Source organism: Gymnoscopelus braueri (genome assembly GCF_963280865.1).
Source record: "Gymnoscopelus braueri genome assembly, chromosome: 7".
NCBI lineage: Eukaryota > Metazoa > Chordata > Actinopteri > Myctophiformes > Myctophidae > Gymnoscopelus > Gymnoscopelus braueri.
Window position 1 is genome coordinate 30,611,732 of NC_137608.1, and position 17,500 is coordinate 30,629,231.

The following is a 17,500-nucleotide window of genomic DNA, read 5'->3' on the forward strand; positions in this document are numbered from 1 at the left end:
CTATCTATGTGTGCAGAGCCTCCTAAACGAGTCCTTTTTTGCCTTTCACTCCCCTTTTTTGTAGGAATTGCACAGCTAACCATAGGTATGACGGTCTCCTTCTCTCTTCTCTGTGCGGTGCTTATAGGTCGTAATGATTTGTGTGGCTCCATTTCAAGCTTTCCCTCTCCATCTTTATCTGCCTCTGTCTGTCTGTCTGTCTGTCTCTCTCTCTCTCTCTCTCTCTCTCTCTCTCTCTCTCTCTCTCTCTCTCTCTCTCTCTCTCTCCGTCTCTCTGGTGGCGCTCACTGTCAAAGTGGCTCTGGTTTCTCATTGGCATGCACCGACAGCACTTGCGTCTGTCCCCTCAATGACATCCTCATTCACTAACGCTCTAGATGTATATTTCTTCCTCCAAGTTACTGAGACTGGCAACAGGACTGTCGTTCCCAGTACTGTTTTCCCATCAGTGACAATGACCTTCACAATCTTCACCAAGAGAAAACCTGTTTTGTAATGGGTCCACTCTTGAGACTCTTTATGCTTAAAGGAGGAGTTCACCCAAAAAATGACTTATTTTCTATCAATTGCACACCCTATGAAGCCTTGAATCCATGGATTCTTTTTTGTTTTTGTCGCATTCCTAAGCTAATAATTTGATTCCCGTCTTACCGGCTAATGTATCCGGTAGGAGACACAAAGTAGATTATTTGTGTCTCCTACCGGAAATACACACGGTCATCAAATTATTGTCTTAGGAATGCCACATAAACAAAAATAAATCCATGAAATCAAGGCTTCATGGGGTGTGTAATTGATAGAAAATAAGTATTTTTTGGGGTGAACTCCTCCTTTAATCTCACAACCCTTTTGAAAGGGTCGTGGGACGAGGTATAAATGAATAAAACCCTGACATTTTTAAAACGAAAACGAAAATGAAAATGCTCCAAAGCTGCTCCGTATCAGCTCACAGTTCACACTGTCGCAGTGTTGTTTTGTTGTCATTGTTTTGATGTGTGCAATAGGTATGTGTATCCATTGTGTTGTGGATCATCTTCTGCATCACTTTAGGAGTGCATGTCTCATTTGTTCTAGTGTGTGTGTGTGTGTGTGTGTGTGTGTGTGTGTGTGTGTGTGTGTGTGTGTGTGTGTGTGTGTGTGTGTGTGTGTGTGTGTGTGTGTGTGTGTGTGTGTGTGTGTGCGTGCGTGCGCGCGCGCGAGTGCGTGTGCGAGCGTCCGTGCATGTTGTGGGGAAGTTTGTTTCTTATCAATGAGCAAAACTATTAAAATGCACACCCTTGTGACAATGATGTCACACCTTGGTATATTTAGGCCCCTGATAATCTAACTGACTGATTGTCGCTGTTGAGCTAAACTTAGAAAGTAGACTAGTTGCTGTTTTAAAGACACATCTCACATTCAGAGGGGTGAAACGATAACGGTACATTCGTCTTACTCACACACACACACACACACACACACACACACACACACACACACACACACACACACACACACACACACACACACACACACACACACACACACACACAGACACACACACAGAGTCAAACATAGCTTTGCATGCATGACTCTGGATGGCATACAGTACAGGAACCCACTTAAAACTGCACACAGGCTATGCTAACACTTCTCACGCTGATACGCTCACAAATTCTCAACAGTTACCTAGTTTCTTTTGAGGGGGTAAGTAAAGGGTATAACCCACAGTCTGGATATTCAGTTATCTATTATTACTATTATTTACTTAAATAGCAACACAGCCAAATAAGCGGAGTAAGACGAATAGAGTAAACTCTTGAGACTAGAGAGAGAATAGAGGAGGCCGTAAGGTTGTTTAGTTTTGTTTAGTTTTGTCAATTTCTGATATTTTGGTGGTGTTTTGTGTGTGCGTGTGTGTGTGTGTGTGTGTGTGTGTGTGTGTGTGTGTGTGTGTGTGTGTGTGTGTCCTCTTTCACTATATGTATTCAGAGCAGAGCATTCAAGACTTCCTGTATTCATTAGAAAACTGAATGTATTTATTTGTTATGATCATGATGCACACTTATGAACGACAGTCTACCGCTGCTATTCACGTACACCTGACTGGACTTTTTGTCTAATTACAGTACTCCAGACTTTATGTTTAGCCCACTGTACAGTGATGTTTAGAGAGAAAAGAGCTGAGAGACTACAAGTGAATACAGTGGTCCACTCTAGTGCCTTCTCCACTTCTCCATGTCTAAATGTCCATCTGTTTACTCTGTGGCCAATATTGGATGTTTTGCCATTGACCTCACTGTATGTAGCATTGTCACTAATGGCTCAGCTCGCCAACAGCCATAACTTATGGCTTAAATCCTGGGTTATCATGTCGTCTTAACTGTTCAAACAGCTTATTAACACCGCTTGTTGTTCTGTTTTTTTCTCTCCTTCTCTCCCTCTTGCTGTTTCACCAACCTGACCACGGTCTGTTCGCTCACTTTGGCATGTTCTCTGAAGGAGAGGAGCTGTTGGGGACGGAAGGGGCCAGGTACATGAAGACGGATGACATGAAAGACCATGATGACGATTTCCTCTCCCCAAAGAAATCAATGGAGTACGAGAGAGGGATGGGCACTGCGTAAGGGGGCTGGGTGGGGAGCAGGGGGAGAGTTAACATACTAGCTACTAGACGGACAGACGGAAATGACACCATAGTCAGATGGGATGAGGAAGACTAGGTTGAGGGGGGTGGAAATATGAAGACAGTCTATTGTTTTTCACTTCTTTTAATGTTTCATTTTTTTTCCCAACAGCAACTATTCCCCATCCATTCCCAGGATCCCCTGTGTCTCTCCAGAGACCGTTGTATTGAAGGAGCAGATGGATCTGGTATGAACACTGGTTCCCAAACTTTTGCACTCGAGAACCAAAAGATACATTTGGTGTCTCCCCCACATAAGCCCTGTTTTGAAAATAGTGAAAATTGACGATCTACAAGCTCATAACGCGTCACAATGCATCACATGGCAACGCGATGTGAGCTTTTACATATGCTATTTTCACTATTAAACTTTTTTAGAATTTATGGAATTTGGGTATTTTATTTCGGAAAGCCTTTGAAAAGTTTTAGATGTTTTTTCTAAAGTGAAAAACTGGATATTTTAACACTTTATTAGGAAAAGAAAAAAGTATTAAAGTATTAAAAGCAATAAAACAGTACATAATTGTAATACATTTGTATCTTGTTATAAAGCTCTTTCTACCATAAGGCCCTTGCATCCATATCAAGTGGTGTCAATGTATTATTTGTATACATTTTGGTAGATATAAGTTAAAAAAAAATATGCTTAAACTTGTGTGAATGTGTTTTACAATCATTTTCAACATTAGTACAATGTTTGCCTCAACAACAAGAAGGTTCCAAATGTAGTGGCTTTTGTCTTCAATACCAAAATTTGACCCAAACTTTTATATGGTACCAAAAGGTATCATTTGATTTTGTTTTAAATATATCACTTTTGGGGCAACACCAAACACTTGCCTAAAATGTTGCTTAGGTTTTTACATTGGCCATTGCCATAAACAACAAGTCTTTCTTTCCGTCTCTCCTAGCAACACACTCCACTTCCTCTGCCAAAGGAATATGATGATGACTCCTTGATTCCCAGCAGCCCAGCAACAGAGACATCGGATAATGTCAGCCCGGTGGCCAGTCCCATACACACAGGGTCAGAGCCGTAAATATGCAGCCCATCAATTTCTTAACCACATTCAACCTAGCGTCCTAAGTTTTGGCATGCCGTTTATATATTAAAAAAAATAATTGAAAAATTGCACACAAGAAATTTGATATTAGCAGATCTAGAAGCTCACAGCGCTTCACACTGTGACACGTTGTCAGCTTGTAGATGTGCTATTTTCGGGGGAATGTTTTTTTGTAATTTTTGGTGTTTGTGATGACCTGCCAGCTGATTATTAGCCTTGGCCTGTAATAGGTTCCTGGTCAGTTTCATGGTGGATGCTCGTGGTGGCTCCATGAGAGGCAGCAGACACAACGGGCTCCGTGTCATTATACCTCCGCGAACATGTGCCGCCCCCACCCGCATCACCTGCCGCCTGGTTAAGCCCCAGAAATTGACCACCCCACCCCCACTTGTTGAAGGAGAAGGACTGGCCAGCAGAATCATCTCCTTGGGACCGGCCAGCATGCAGTTCCTGGGGTGAGAATATTGTTTAAATTCCCCCAATCCTCTGTTGAGGTGAAAATGGCATAATGAAAACAAATGTTTCACATACTCATACACAACCTGTGTGTCCGCGCATCAGACCGGTCATCGTTGAGATCCCGCACTTCGCTGCTCTGGGTCGTGGAGACCGTGAGCTGGTGGTGCTGAGGAGTGAGAACGGCAACGTCTGGAAGGAACACCGTAATCGCTATGGCGACGATGTGCTAGAAACCATCCTCAATGGAATGGATGAGGGTAAGGAAATGAGAAGAATGTATTGTGACACATTTGTCTGACATGTACTGACACTACAACTGACCTCATTCAGACAATGGTCATTTGGCTCTTATATCTGACTTGTGATTTTTTAACTTTCTCTTCTCCTTTCAGAACTGGAGAGTCAGGAGGAGCTTGGGAAGAAACGTATCCGTCGCATCATCTCCACCGATTTCCCCCTGTACTTCGCCGTCGTGTCACGCGTCCAGCAGGAGAGTGACCTGATCGGACCGGAGGGAGGCTCGCTGACAAGCAAGCTGGTGCCCAATGTCCAGGCCTCTTTTCCTGAGACAGCGGTCACCAAACGCGTCCGCCTGGGGCTGCAGGTGAGATGGGAGGATGAGGAGGATGAGGAGGATGAGGAGGATGAGGAGGATGAAGGAGAAGGAAGACAGAATCGTTAATGCCTGAGTTGTCTGAAAGAGCATGTTGGTTGTACTTTAGCTGCTTTAGTTGAGCTGTGGGCAGCTTATCACAACAGGATGTATTTGGATTTTGTTTTCGTTTTTTTGCATTTTTAAGAATTGCTTTCTGGACCTTTTTGCTTTGTATTTCACATAATGCATGTCATCTTTTGTGGTTTGTGTTCATCCTACACCATTCTCACGTGTTATTGTGTTACAAAGATCTGTTTTTACTGTTTTTAATTCATTATTTTCCAATTTTTTTTTTCTGGTTTAGTGAAATTTACAAACCACACAGTTATAACATTTATTTCAGTGAATATATTTTTCAGCATGTTTTCCCCCCCCAGGATAATAATAATTTAGTTTGGGTATATTCCTGTTGCTCAATGGTTTTAGGTCTACATAATGTCTGGTGGACACATGTGGCCTTGGAATTATAAGGCTTCATTTGCATGCAGTAATGTTGAGATAATGACCATTGTCCACATCCCACATAGCAAAACTGATACAGTAAATGCACTTAATAGTGAAGTAGGTAACTTACCAGGGCAAATACCACAACTCGATTTTGTAAGCTGGCTAAACCAATAAGAATCATAAGGATCCAACTGGGGTGAAACGATGAATTGAACAACAGACAATTCATTTAATTAAAGTTTATTAATTGAATAATGATGACCAAATCATATATCACTGTAAAACTCTCTAGTTTGAGCTAATTACAAGTGAATCAAATTGTGAATGCTTCTTTTTGTTGCATACTATAAATTGACAAGTTATGTTTTTGACTGCTGGGTAAACATTAATCAATTTCTTTATTACATTATCTTATTCTCATTTTATGGTCTAATTGATGGCATAGCTTAATTGCCTATTTTGTAAAAGAAAATAATACGATATTGTGATATTAATATTTGATTAACTGCAATATAAAATATCATACAGTATGTAAATTAATATATTAGCAGATGAATTCCTTTGTTCTATAATAGGGTTATGTAGTTAGCTGTCCTTGGAATGGTGAACACCTAAATCACCATGAAACATTCATTACAGTAGTGGGCCTATAGGAATGCATGGAATTGTGCTGGACTGTAAATGCAATACGATTAACCAAACAAATCAAGCTGTAGCTACATTATCTTTTTCCATAATTACCTTATTCAGCATTTCTCGAGAAATATTCTTGGATCACAAATAAAACAGTTAAGCATATCTATAGATATAAAACAAAATCTTGTGAACATTTTGATGAAAGTGTGCAACCTCATAATTTCAAGGTCATTATGCAAAACATATGGTCATTTACAATAAGGTACATTATAAGGGCATAACAAATTATAGATGTTGAAATAAACTGCACTTAAATGGGGAGCACAGGGTAAATATAAATGGACCTTCCGTTTTATATTTTATTTCAACAGCTGTCTTTCAGTTGAATGTAGACATTTTAGCTTTATTATAGCTTTATAAGCCATGTATATACTAATATGCATGCATACATACAGTACTATGCTTAAATGCAGTGACAGTTAAACTGAATGTAAATAAAGAAAAATGGATATGGTTATTATCTTTATTGCCCTCATGGCTTTCCCCCTGCCCTGTTACATTATATTTTATGTATGTTCTACATTAGGTGTGCATAAACAATTTAATTACATTAACATGTTTATTTTTTTCTGCTCATCATTTTGAACAGGGATTTGTGCAAAACACCAATGCCTTTTTATTTTAATATTCATTTTGTATGAATATTTGCAGAATTATAATGTTAACACTTTTTGTTACATTTACAATAAACAAGAAAAAGAAAAGCAATTTGTGTTGAAATGGTCTTTTAGATAAGATTGTATAGCTCAATCAATGTAGAAAACACTCTATTCACTATGGAACTCTCTTTATTGTATTTCCTCCCAGTTGGTTGTCCTTTCTTCATCTTTTTTACTCTTCTGTTGAACCATCATACACATCCCATCATCTCCTGTTATCACTTCTATTCCAAACTTTCTGTCTGTCAACATATTCCCTTGGCCTGTCTCTCTTCTACCTTTAATCTTCCTGCCCTTTATTTCATCATCACCACCACCACCACCACCACTACCACCACATCATCATCATCATCATCATCAAAATCATCATCATGATGGTGCCCATGTCACACACTCTCTTTCCCAAATTTTCTTCTGCCCTCAGGCTCAGCCAGTTCCAGATGAGCTGGTTGCCAAGTTGCTGGGTAACCAGGCAAACTTTAGCCCTGTGGTGACGGTTGAGCCCAGACGACGCAAGTTTCACCGGCCCATCGGCCTTTGCATCCCCCTACCTCCATCCTGGAGGGAGAGCCCCCGTGACGCTGGGGAGGGGGACACAACCAGTCTACGTCTACTTTGCTCCGTCATAGGTACTGTGCGTCCGGGGCTGTGTGTAAAAACAGGGATTTGATTAACTCACAGTGTAATTCTTTGAGACACACATACAGGTATTTGGGGGGCGTGAACAAATCCGCCATTGTCTTGCAGGTGCAAACAACTCAGGTATTAGCGTTGCGTTTGTGAGCATATACAATGTTAAATACACGGTAGATATCATTTTCTGTCCTACAGTGTCTTTCAAGTTCACAAGCGATGAAAAGGAGCCGAATCCATACAAGAAACACCTCCGACTATTATGCAACACACGCGCGTGACATAGATTCCCTTTTACTTTCCTGAGAGTGAAGATTTATGAATCAAAAGAATCGTTTTACTATCGTGAAAGTTGTCAGTTTGGTAAAAATCTTTAAAATAATTGTCTTTCCAGGACATGTCAGCATAAAAAGCATGCTCCATAAATAAAGCTCAGACTCTCACGAAAATAACAGATTTCCATGTGAAAAACTCAATGTAAATTAGGCTGTACATTGAACCCAGTGTCCCTATTTTGGGCATGTCACGCAAAAAATCTCAAAATTAGCCCAGGCCTTTATCGTCGCTGTCGGACAGAAACGCTACTTTTCAGGAAATGGAAAAAAGAATCTGTGTTTCACTGGATCCAACGTAGTAGTAGTCACAAGCTCTTTTTCTTATAGAACCTACAGACACACTTAACCACTTTCACTTTCACTTAAAATAGCCGACCTACAAGCTCACACGTGGTGAGCTTGTAGATCGGCCATTTTTGGTACATTCGTGTGACACTGCAGTATGACGAAGTTTCTGCCCGACAGCAACGATATGCTTGATTTACACTCGTCGTACGCCAGTGTCGTGCGGCGAAAATAGCAGATCTACAAGTTCACAACGCGTCGCACGTGGCGATGCGTTGTGAGCTTGTGGATCAACTATTTTCGGCATACAACGGTGTCAGGCTTAGGTGGTTAACCAATATGTTCCCCATGCTTGCGCCACAGGTGGCACAGCTCCAGCCCAATGGGAGGACATCACTGGAACCACAAAGCTCATGTATGCCAATGACTGTGCCAGTTTCACAACCAATGTGTCAGCAAGGTAGGTCAAAGGACCTACAGTACACCTGTACACATCTATATATTTATTTTAGCTAGGTTTATTACCAAGCGTTTGACATTTCCCAAACAGCAGTTAGGATATAGCTAGTTTGGGAAATGTTCAAAAACAAACTAAAAATCACACCCTGTGTGAAGTGGGCGGTGTCTTGCTAGCTAATCACAATACTGAATGGAGTCAACCAATCATGTACAAAAAAGAAATACATTTATTGAAACAATCTTTATGATGGAAGAAACCATAACTTGAAAAAAACAAACTTATGTTTTTTTTTCAAGTTATGGTTTCTTATATAGGGCTATGCACATGTGTCATGTGACACTGGCCAATCACAGTCCTGAATAGACTGTGATTGGCCAATCACGGTGCAGGGTTAGGCGGGGTACATTTTTGTACATTTTTGTACATTTTTGGCCAATGCACATTCCTGCACATTGTACAAATATCCAAACCTCACTTATAGGGGCGGTTTCACCGCCCAAAAAATTGAGGATTATGTGTGATCGTTAAAACCCGTATTGTTATTCCCTCTCAGATTCTGGCTGGCGGACTGTCCGCGAACAGCCGAGGCTGTTTCTTTTGCTAACCTGCTCTACAGGGAGCTGTCAGCCGTACCCTACATGGCCAAGTTTGTGGTGTTTGCTAAGATGAATGAGATCCGCGAGGGCCGCCTGCGCTGCTATTGCATGACCGATGACAAGATGGACAAAACCCTGGAACAACATGAGAACTTCACAGAGGTGGCTCGAAGCAGAGACATAGAGGTCAGTAGGCAGGCAGAAATACAGTGTAGTGAATAATAGTGAGGTGAACACATCATAGAACCATATTTATATATGGGCAATATATAACTTCAAATCAACATCCCAATTATTTCAAACTGTTGCCTCGATTATGATTAATAAACGATTATAAAAAATAGTAAAAATAACCGATTTACAAATTCACAACATGTGGAGAGGCAACGCGTTGTATGTAGATTGGCTATTTTCTCTATTTTGTTTTATGCCACCATTGTACAACGAAGTATAAAACAGAGTGGTTAATCAGATTAATCAATTGAGTCGATTATGAAAAATCGATTAAAAAATGTTGATATATGAGAAAACTAAATATAATATTCAAAAATATCGGTTTCAATATATTTTCGGTAAATTGCCCAGCCCTAAATTATTCTTAGGGCTGGGACTTATAAAGATGAAAGCATCCTGCTGCGCTGAAAGGGTTTTACAGACCAATCCTCAATTCTAATCCTGATGTCTGTACAGCAAACATCATTAGGCAGCAATTATGTTTTTTCAGGCTTTGTCAGCTGCACTTGCTGAAAAGGAACAAATTAGGGGCGACAGAAGGATAGACATTAGAGAGAAGTGGTTGTGATTGGAAGGCTGCAAGTTGAAATCCTAGAACAGCTGAGAGACTTTTGCTAGAGAAACTCTCCCCTTCATCAACTTTTGCAAGGTGCCCTTGCAGCAAGGCATTTGACCCTTGTAGTGCTGCTCAAGGGCCAGCAGACCGTGTCTGTGTCCAGTCATATTTCCTCAGAAGAATATAGGTTATAAAATGTCAAAATTCCTATATACTTTCATCTTTATACAATTTCCTGTTCAAACCAACACCTAAGAAGATAATTGCTGTGGACAGCAGTGATAAGGACCTCTAATTCTAATGTTATTATTTATTACGTTTTCTGAATCTTGAATGTTTCTCACACTGTTGCTTCCTGCCGGAGCCATTTTGTGCTGTGTCCTCCAGATTGGTTGATGCCAGTTTCGCCCCCTACAGGTCATGGAGGGTATGCCACTTCACCTGGAATGTTCAGGGAACCTTGTGCCCGTGAGGAAGGCCACCCAGCAGCCTCGCTCCTTCTGCTTCCAGGCTTTCAAAGATAACCGGCTCCCTGTCTCTGTCAAGGTGTTGTTTATATTAGACCTTGCAAGAAATTCCTTCTGTGTCTGAGGCTTAATAATGCCCAGCACCCATGATGAGTGTGTGTGTACTGTATGTCTCTAGCATGCTTCTGCTGTTTGTTGTGTCAAAGGTGAGAGACAGCAGCAAGGATCCAACTGGATTTCTGTCTTTCCTGCGCAAGTCCACCAAGTATGAAGACAGTCAACATGTGCTTTGTAACCTCAACATTACCATGCCTCCGTGTATCAAGGTACCGATCTAGTCAAACATACACATGATGATAGTGCATCTCATGTTCCCTGAGAAGACAGATTTCAGTGCTTGCTTGTGTTTGGCAGATTGTAGGGGGTGAAGACAGGAGGCGAACTCTGACACCGCTTGCCCTAAGGGAAAGATACAGTGCCCTGAATGAGCCTGCTATGGGTATGAGACTCTCCCAACTGAAAATGCCTGCACATGCTTATTTGCTTATGATGTCATCTATAGCTAGATGACAATAAGTAAAATGCCTGTTCTTTTCTTGAAAGTTGCACGTTTCTAACCTTACTATACAGTATACACGGTCTGTCCATAGCAGCACTGCAGCTCTTCCTATGTGCCTCACCATGCAATGAAATCACTACTTTGTTTGTACTGTCTCATGTTGAAGCTCAGTTTTGGTCTGGTTTCTGCAGCTTCAATGAGTGCCATGGAAAGGACAGAGTTGAAGATGGCTTTGATTGCAGAACAGTTGGGACTGAGCTGGGCTGGTGAGTGAGTGAGTGAGTGAGTGAGTGAGTGAGTGAGTGAGTGAGTGAGTGAGTGAGTGAGTGAGTGAGTGTGTGTGTGTGTGTGTGTGTGTGTGTGTGTGTGTGTGTGTGTGTGTGTGTGTGTGTGTGTGTGTGTGCGTGTGTGTGTGTGTGTGTGTGTTCCAGAATAATACAAAATATCAAATTCTTTGTATATTTCCCTCTCTTACCATACCTTACACTTCCATATCGCTGTCTAAACAGAGTTGGCACGAGAGCTTCAGTTTAGCGTTGATGACATCAACAAGATCCGTGTGGAGAATCCTAACTCACTGCTGGAGCAGAGTTCTACGCTGCTCAACCTCTGGGCTACACGTGAAGGAAAGAGGGCAAAGAGTCAGTATAAGAGATGTGAGATTGTTCACACATCTCAGATTTAAACTCCCTTTGGCCTCCCATATCCTCCCTGATACTCAGATTCATGACTTTAACAAGTCCATGTTGCCCTTTTTGTATCCCCTTAACGGTATCGCTATTTATCCTGGGATACCCAAACTTTTTTCTCGGTTGTGGTACATTTCCCACCCTGGTTTTGGACCCTGCTTCTCTGTCTTGCCGTGCCTCCCCTCCCTCCAACTCCCCCTCCCCCCTTCTCTCTCTCTTCCATCTCCTCTCTCACCATCTCTCTCTTCTTTCTGTCTTCCATCTGTCTCCATGTTTCTTCATCACAGTGGAGAGCTTGTACGTGGCTCTAAAGAGCATCGACCGTATGGACATAGTCAGCATGTTGGAGGGCCAGCCTCCTCAGGGTCCGAGACAAGGGCGTGAGCCTAGCAGACGCAGACACAATGACAGAGACCACCTGTCCCCCAGCATCACCAATGGTAAGTGCCCCATTGCTAGTAAGTGCATTCCTCCCAAAATGCAGCCCTTTTTTGCATACTCTTTGTCTTCACCGAAAGTCCCACCCTTCCAGTAAAAACTTTCCTCCCCCAAATGCCCATGAAACATACCGTGGATGGTTTTGCTCTGTATCCTCTCTCTCTTTTTTTTTTGCCTGTTGCTCCTGTTATGTATTCTTCATAAACACAGTTCTGTACAAACACTGCCACAAATGTCAGACTTCTACAGGTTTTTACCCCTTCAACCTGGAGAGAGACTCAGGACACTCCAACTGCCTCTGTTGTACTTCCATGATGTGTTTATTCACTGGGTGGTTGTTTGAGACAAAAACAGTGAAGTAATAAATAGAAAACCTAGAAAAGTTTTCAATGAGGGGAAGATCTTACTGATGTAAGACAGGTAACATTTGACACTGTCAAAGAATCAGTCAGATTTAATTACTCCTTTTTTTGAACATCCAGTAAACTCAGTTTATCTTTTATACGTCATAACATATTGTAATGTACCATTTTTATCAAATATTTAATACAGGAATATGTTTTTCATCAATTATTTGAAAAGTAATTGATATGGTAATTGACATGGTAAACATTTAGCAGGAATACATTTCAGTATGTTATATGGACTGTAAAATGACACATTGCCATACATGATATGAATCTGCCTTTAGCGTTAAGTGTACCCTAACTGGCGCCCACACCAGTTGTCAGTCCTCAGTCTTTTACTCCTTTACCTCATGGTTTCCTTTACCACATGCATAACATACATCTGATTGACTCCAGTTTCACCTCTGGACCCGTGTGAGCTCCTTCATCACTGGACTGACCCTCACTGGAGAGCACTGGCCTCTCTTCTCTGCTCTCGTGTCCAGTGTGGCCCCGGGTCATTCCAACAGGTTCCAGGTCCTCTCTGTGCAAACTGGAGCAATACCTGGTGATGTAATGATGCATAGAGACATGACCATGAGGCACAAAGGTTCAAAAGGGAGACATTCAGATCACAGCTGCAGTGAATCTGATACCCGTCCGTCTGTCTGGCTGTCTGTCTGCGTGTCTTATCTGTGTTGTCTATACAAAGGTCTTTGCTTTGACACAACTTTCGTCGCACATTTACCGGACAATACCTCCATCAAGGCTGGGAGTTGACCACATCCACACGGTGGCCATCTCTGCTCTTATGTCGTACTCGTAACAGCAACATGTCCCACCCACCCACCCACCACCCTCCGAAGTATGACGTAAGAGCACAATGGCCTATGTGGAAATTTGGTCAATTGCAGCTAATCACACCATGATTACAAAGTGGTTTATGATTTACTATCCAAGTTTATGAATCAAATGGCAGATGCACATTTGTATCATCTGAGGAACAGTTTCAACTGCAACACGTTTTAAGTATCATCTAGAGTAGAAGAATACGTTTTACAGCTCCATACCAGTTTATTTCAGGGACTTTAATAGTCACTTCTCTTCCTCAAGTCTAGTTCGCTGTCGTCGGTATAAGCAAAGCGTTCAGGTTTTCCTTCACAAACGTTTGCGGTTTTGAAAGTAATAAGTGAATAAGATCGTTACAGAGGCAACAGGACAGCGTACAGATTTAGCCTTCTGTAATGGGATATTTCAACTCTGTTTGCCTGTGTTTGCATGGGGTGTAGTCTGAGTCTCATCAGGGCTGACGATGTCCTGTTGGGAGCCCCGTACCGGTCCCTGTGAATATCTATCCTTCTCTCTCTGTGTGTGTTTCTCTGGACATGTCATCTGCAGCCCAGCCGCCCTACTCTTCCTCCTTCTCAATCCTCCTCTCCGAACTCTGACCTCATGCTGACCTCATGTTGACCTATGGCCCTCTTTTTTTACAACCAGTTGTTGCATTTTTTATTCTTTTATCTTATTATTATTTTTACTCCTGAAAACTCCACTTTTTAATTGTCTGCTCTGTGACCAGTTCCCCTCACACACTGTGTATTCAGCACCCCCTGGGAGGGGGGAGGTGTCCCTCGCTCTCTCACTCTTTCTATCTGTGTCCATCTCCCTTTTTAATCTCTCACTCTGCCTCTTCCTCTTCTTCTTTTCTCTGTTCCCTCTTTTCTGCACCTGTCTTTCTGACTACCCCTTCCTGTCCTATCCTTCCTCTTTTCCCATTCCCCTCTACCCCTGCATTCTTGCCTGTCTGCATGTGGAATGAAACCTAGCCTCATCTCCTGCCTTCCCCCATGTTTGCCATGGAGACAAACAGAGGCGCAGGCACAGTGGCTTGTGGAAGATGACGTCTAGATAGTCTGGATGCATTTCAGGCATGACCTAGCGTTTTTTTGTTTGTTTTTTTGCATGGCATGCATGCCTTAGAATGACCTTACAGCCTGTCACCGCCGTCCTCTTCAAATATCTGTCCTCTATGGGGGGTAAAAAAATAAAATAAAAAAAGGTTATCGGAAAACCTTTTTTTGAGAACTGTGACTTGTGACTGCTCTGTTCATGTATGAATGTTGTGACTTGTTTTGTACATCTTTGATTCTATGTATGTCCATCTGACCGTGCATTTCTAAGTATCTTGTGTCTTTGAGGTATGTAGCCAACAGAATAGAGTTGTATATCCACCCATGGTTTAGTTCCCCCTTACTGTACATGTGTTTAGAGATGTTGTCTTGATTTCTTCAGTCAGTCAGTCTGTGTCTGCTGATGTGAGTGTGTTTATGTGTGTTTCAATTGTCATTTTCTTACATCTGGAGATTGTCCTGTGGTTCTGTATATTTGTTTGTGTTCATGTGCCGTTATTTAATTATTTTTGTGTGTCTGCGTGTGTGTGTTTTTTGTGTGTGTGTGTGATGGCTATGTGTGTCTCCTCACTGTATTTGTATGTGAGCTTCAGGTGCACTTCTTCCCTGTGTTTATGTTTGTCTTTGTATCATACGGGTCAGGTCATCACATCTATGTATAATCACCACCATTGACTCCATGACTCCACCTTTTCCAACCATTCTATCTTTCATTCACTGTCTTTTCTTTCTACTCACAGGAAGAGAGACGATTCACAAATACATAGAATTTTAAATCAGTCATACATGAATCCAAAATTGTATACACATACAATACATATTGTAATAATTCCTTACATTATCATTAGAAACGAAAAACAAATGTGCTGGCACAGTGTCATACACTGTTTAAGCCTACACACACAGACAGACAGACAGGCAGACAGACAGACAGACAGACAGACAGACAGACAGACAGACAGACGGCCTCATTACAATAATCTTGCACTCACCACTTTGCAGCTCATCCAGCAATTCTAACAAGGGCCCTGAACATCGTAACAACCAGGCTGAACACATTTTATTAGAAAACTGCATTTTAAGACACAAAAGTACTTTGCTGCTTCTTACTGCTTCTTATTATGCTGTATATGATATTAGTGTTTTGGGAGTCAAGTGTGGTTTTTAACATTTTCTGACTAAACAGGATACTATATGAATATAGGTAATATTAATAGTTAGTATAGAAACCCTTAACAGGAGTTATGGTGTTAGTTGGGGACAGTGACACTAATATCCTCTGCACTCTCAGCAGTACTCACTGACAGTAATGAATGAAGTTGTCACCCCAACTCTTTCTCTCTCTCTCTCTCTCTCTCTCTCTCTCTCTCTCTCTCTCTCTCTCTCTCTCTCTCTCTCTCACACACACACGCACACGCACTCGCTCTCGCACACACACACACACACACACACACACACACACACACACACACACACACACACACACACACACACATACACATACACATACACATACACACACACACACACACACACACACACACACACACACACACACACACACACACACACACACACACACACACACACACACACACACAACACATGCCATGCACACATGCTCACATGTCAGTCAATAGCCACATAGCTGCAGACCTCTCTCTTTTATCTACATCCCGACTTCATACTCTGTTCTGTGTATGTCTTAGTAAACCCTCTGACATATCACAATGCGTCCTTGCCATTTATCACATTTCTTATTTACTTCCAGTTTGTGTGCTCAGTATCACTTGGATACAAAATAGATGCAAACTAGATGATTTGTGGAGAATGGATAATAGAATTTAAAATCAAAATGACTAAGCCATTCAAATGAAGGTTTCTGAAAATAGTATTTTCTGTCACGGAGAGTTAATTGAACTCTACTGTGCAGTTTTCATCTGACGTCTACCAACAAACAACATACAGTTGCAACACCATGGAAAAACTGCACCCGTGGCTTGTTTTCTGTGTGAGATGTCTCTGAATGCATTACAGATGGTTGTGGAGTGACCTGAGTCTAAGTTACTTAACTTTTTGAAGTCTCATTGTTAGATAGTTATATCAAGTTATATATATATATTCTTATAAAACTGTCCAAAATGGTGGCACTAATATAACATTTACAACAGAAACTGAAATGAAAAGTTGTTATAGTGTTTTTTTTTAAAGAAGTGTGTGAGTTGGTATCCAGTGAACACCAAAAATATATGTAAATAGTTTTTCTCTAATAGTTTTTTTTTAAATTGTTGACATTATCTGTGCCGTGTATGGATGAGTGAGGGGCGTGCCGTGAAACTGTGCAATTATAATTGTGTGACAGATAACAGGAGAATGAAATAATGCTCGCAGGAGAGAGAATGACTTTGCCTGCATGCATGCTATCCAGCCTGACTACAATATGAAAATCTACTACATGCTTGTATGCGTGCATGCGTGTGTGTGAGTGAGTGAGAAAGAGAGAAAAAAGAGAGACGGAGAGAGAGAGAGAAAGATGTATGTATGGCATGAGTACGTGTGAAGAAGTGTTTTCCCTGCTGGACAGGTGTGTGTCCCGGCCCCAGGATGGGGGCAGAGGCAGTAACCCCTGGTCCTCTACCTGCAGTCAGCAGAGCAGCATCAGCCACTGCTGGGCCTCCTCTGTTCCAGCCTCTCAGTCAGCCTGGCTGTGACTGCTGCTGCTACCGCTGCTGCACTCACTGTCAGTGCTGGCAGATCTGGCTTGACACACCCCTCTCCCCCCTTCCCCCTAAAAGCTGCCCTTGCTCCCCTGCCCTAAGTCCCCCCGCCCCTTTTATTCCCCCTTTCCCCATTTTCCCCATTAATCCCCTGGGCTCCCCTCTGCCCCCTCCCCTACGTTGCCCTGCTCCACGGCAGGGGCACTTCCCCCCTCACCCATGGGGTTCCGGTGCTGTGGGGGTGAGGTGGGGAGCGAGGCGGGGGGCCCGTGTCAGTGTGCCTACTCTCTGTCTCGCTCCAGGTTACGGAATGGTGCCGGAAGAACTGCTCTCGCCCGCCTCCATGCAGTACAGCCTGCCCTCCCCGCTGGGCGCTGAGCCCTACTGGCAGGAAGTCTCGAGCCTAGACAGTGCGCCCATTGCCACCACAGAGGAGGACACACTCATGGAGATGGCTGACGTGCAGGTGTGGCCCTCAGGTAACAGCCCCTCCCTGGTGGCTGTGGAGGACTCCTCACTGGAGTGCAGCAATGCTGACGATTCAGAAGGCCTGCTGGGGCTGCCGTACGGGAGCCTAGGCCGACCGGCCA

At 42.4% G+C, this 17,500-nt stretch overlaps 1 protein-coding gene across 2 annotated transcripts in view; it reads left to right on the top strand.

Annotated features, from left to right (window-relative positions):
- The window catches only part of ank1a (ankyrin 1, erythrocytic a), a 52,957-nt gene that overhangs the window by 21,311 nt on the left and 14,146 nt on the right, over window positions 1–17,500 (top strand). Inside the window, exons 23-39 of one of the 2 annotated variants that reach the window (XM_080434113.1) lie at window positions 65–85; window positions 2,482–2,578; window positions 2,778–2,853; window positions 3,577–3,692; window positions 3,960–4,184; window positions 4,291–4,445; window positions 4,581–4,792; window positions 7,070–7,274; window positions 8,262–8,358; window positions 8,912–9,140; window positions 10,162–10,290; window positions 10,418–10,537; window positions 10,626–10,710; window positions 10,962–11,036; window positions 11,280–11,411; window positions 11,747–11,899; window positions 17,213–17,500. The exon at window positions 17,213–17,500 is cut by the window's right edge and continues 358 nt beyond it. In XM_080434113.1, coding sequence (XP_080290239.1) covers window positions 65–85; window positions 2,482–2,578; window positions 2,778–2,853; window positions 3,577–3,692; window positions 3,960–4,184; window positions 4,291–4,445; window positions 4,581–4,792; window positions 7,070–7,274; window positions 8,262–8,358; window positions 8,912–9,140; window positions 10,162–10,290; window positions 10,418–10,537; window positions 10,626–10,710; window positions 10,962–11,036; window positions 11,280–11,411; window positions 11,747–11,899; window positions 17,213–17,500 — 2,415 coding nt within the window. Of the gene's footprint in view, window positions 1–64; window positions 86–2,481; window positions 2,603–2,777; window positions 2,854–3,576; window positions 3,693–3,959; window positions 4,185–4,290; window positions 4,446–4,580; window positions 4,793–7,069; window positions 7,275–8,261; window positions 8,359–8,911; window positions 9,141–10,161; window positions 10,291–10,417; window positions 10,538–10,625; window positions 10,711–10,961; window positions 11,037–11,279; window positions 11,427–11,746; window positions 11,900–12,700; window positions 15,513–17,212 lie in introns of those variants that run through there. The other variant, XM_080434112.1, reaches the window with a different exon arrangement.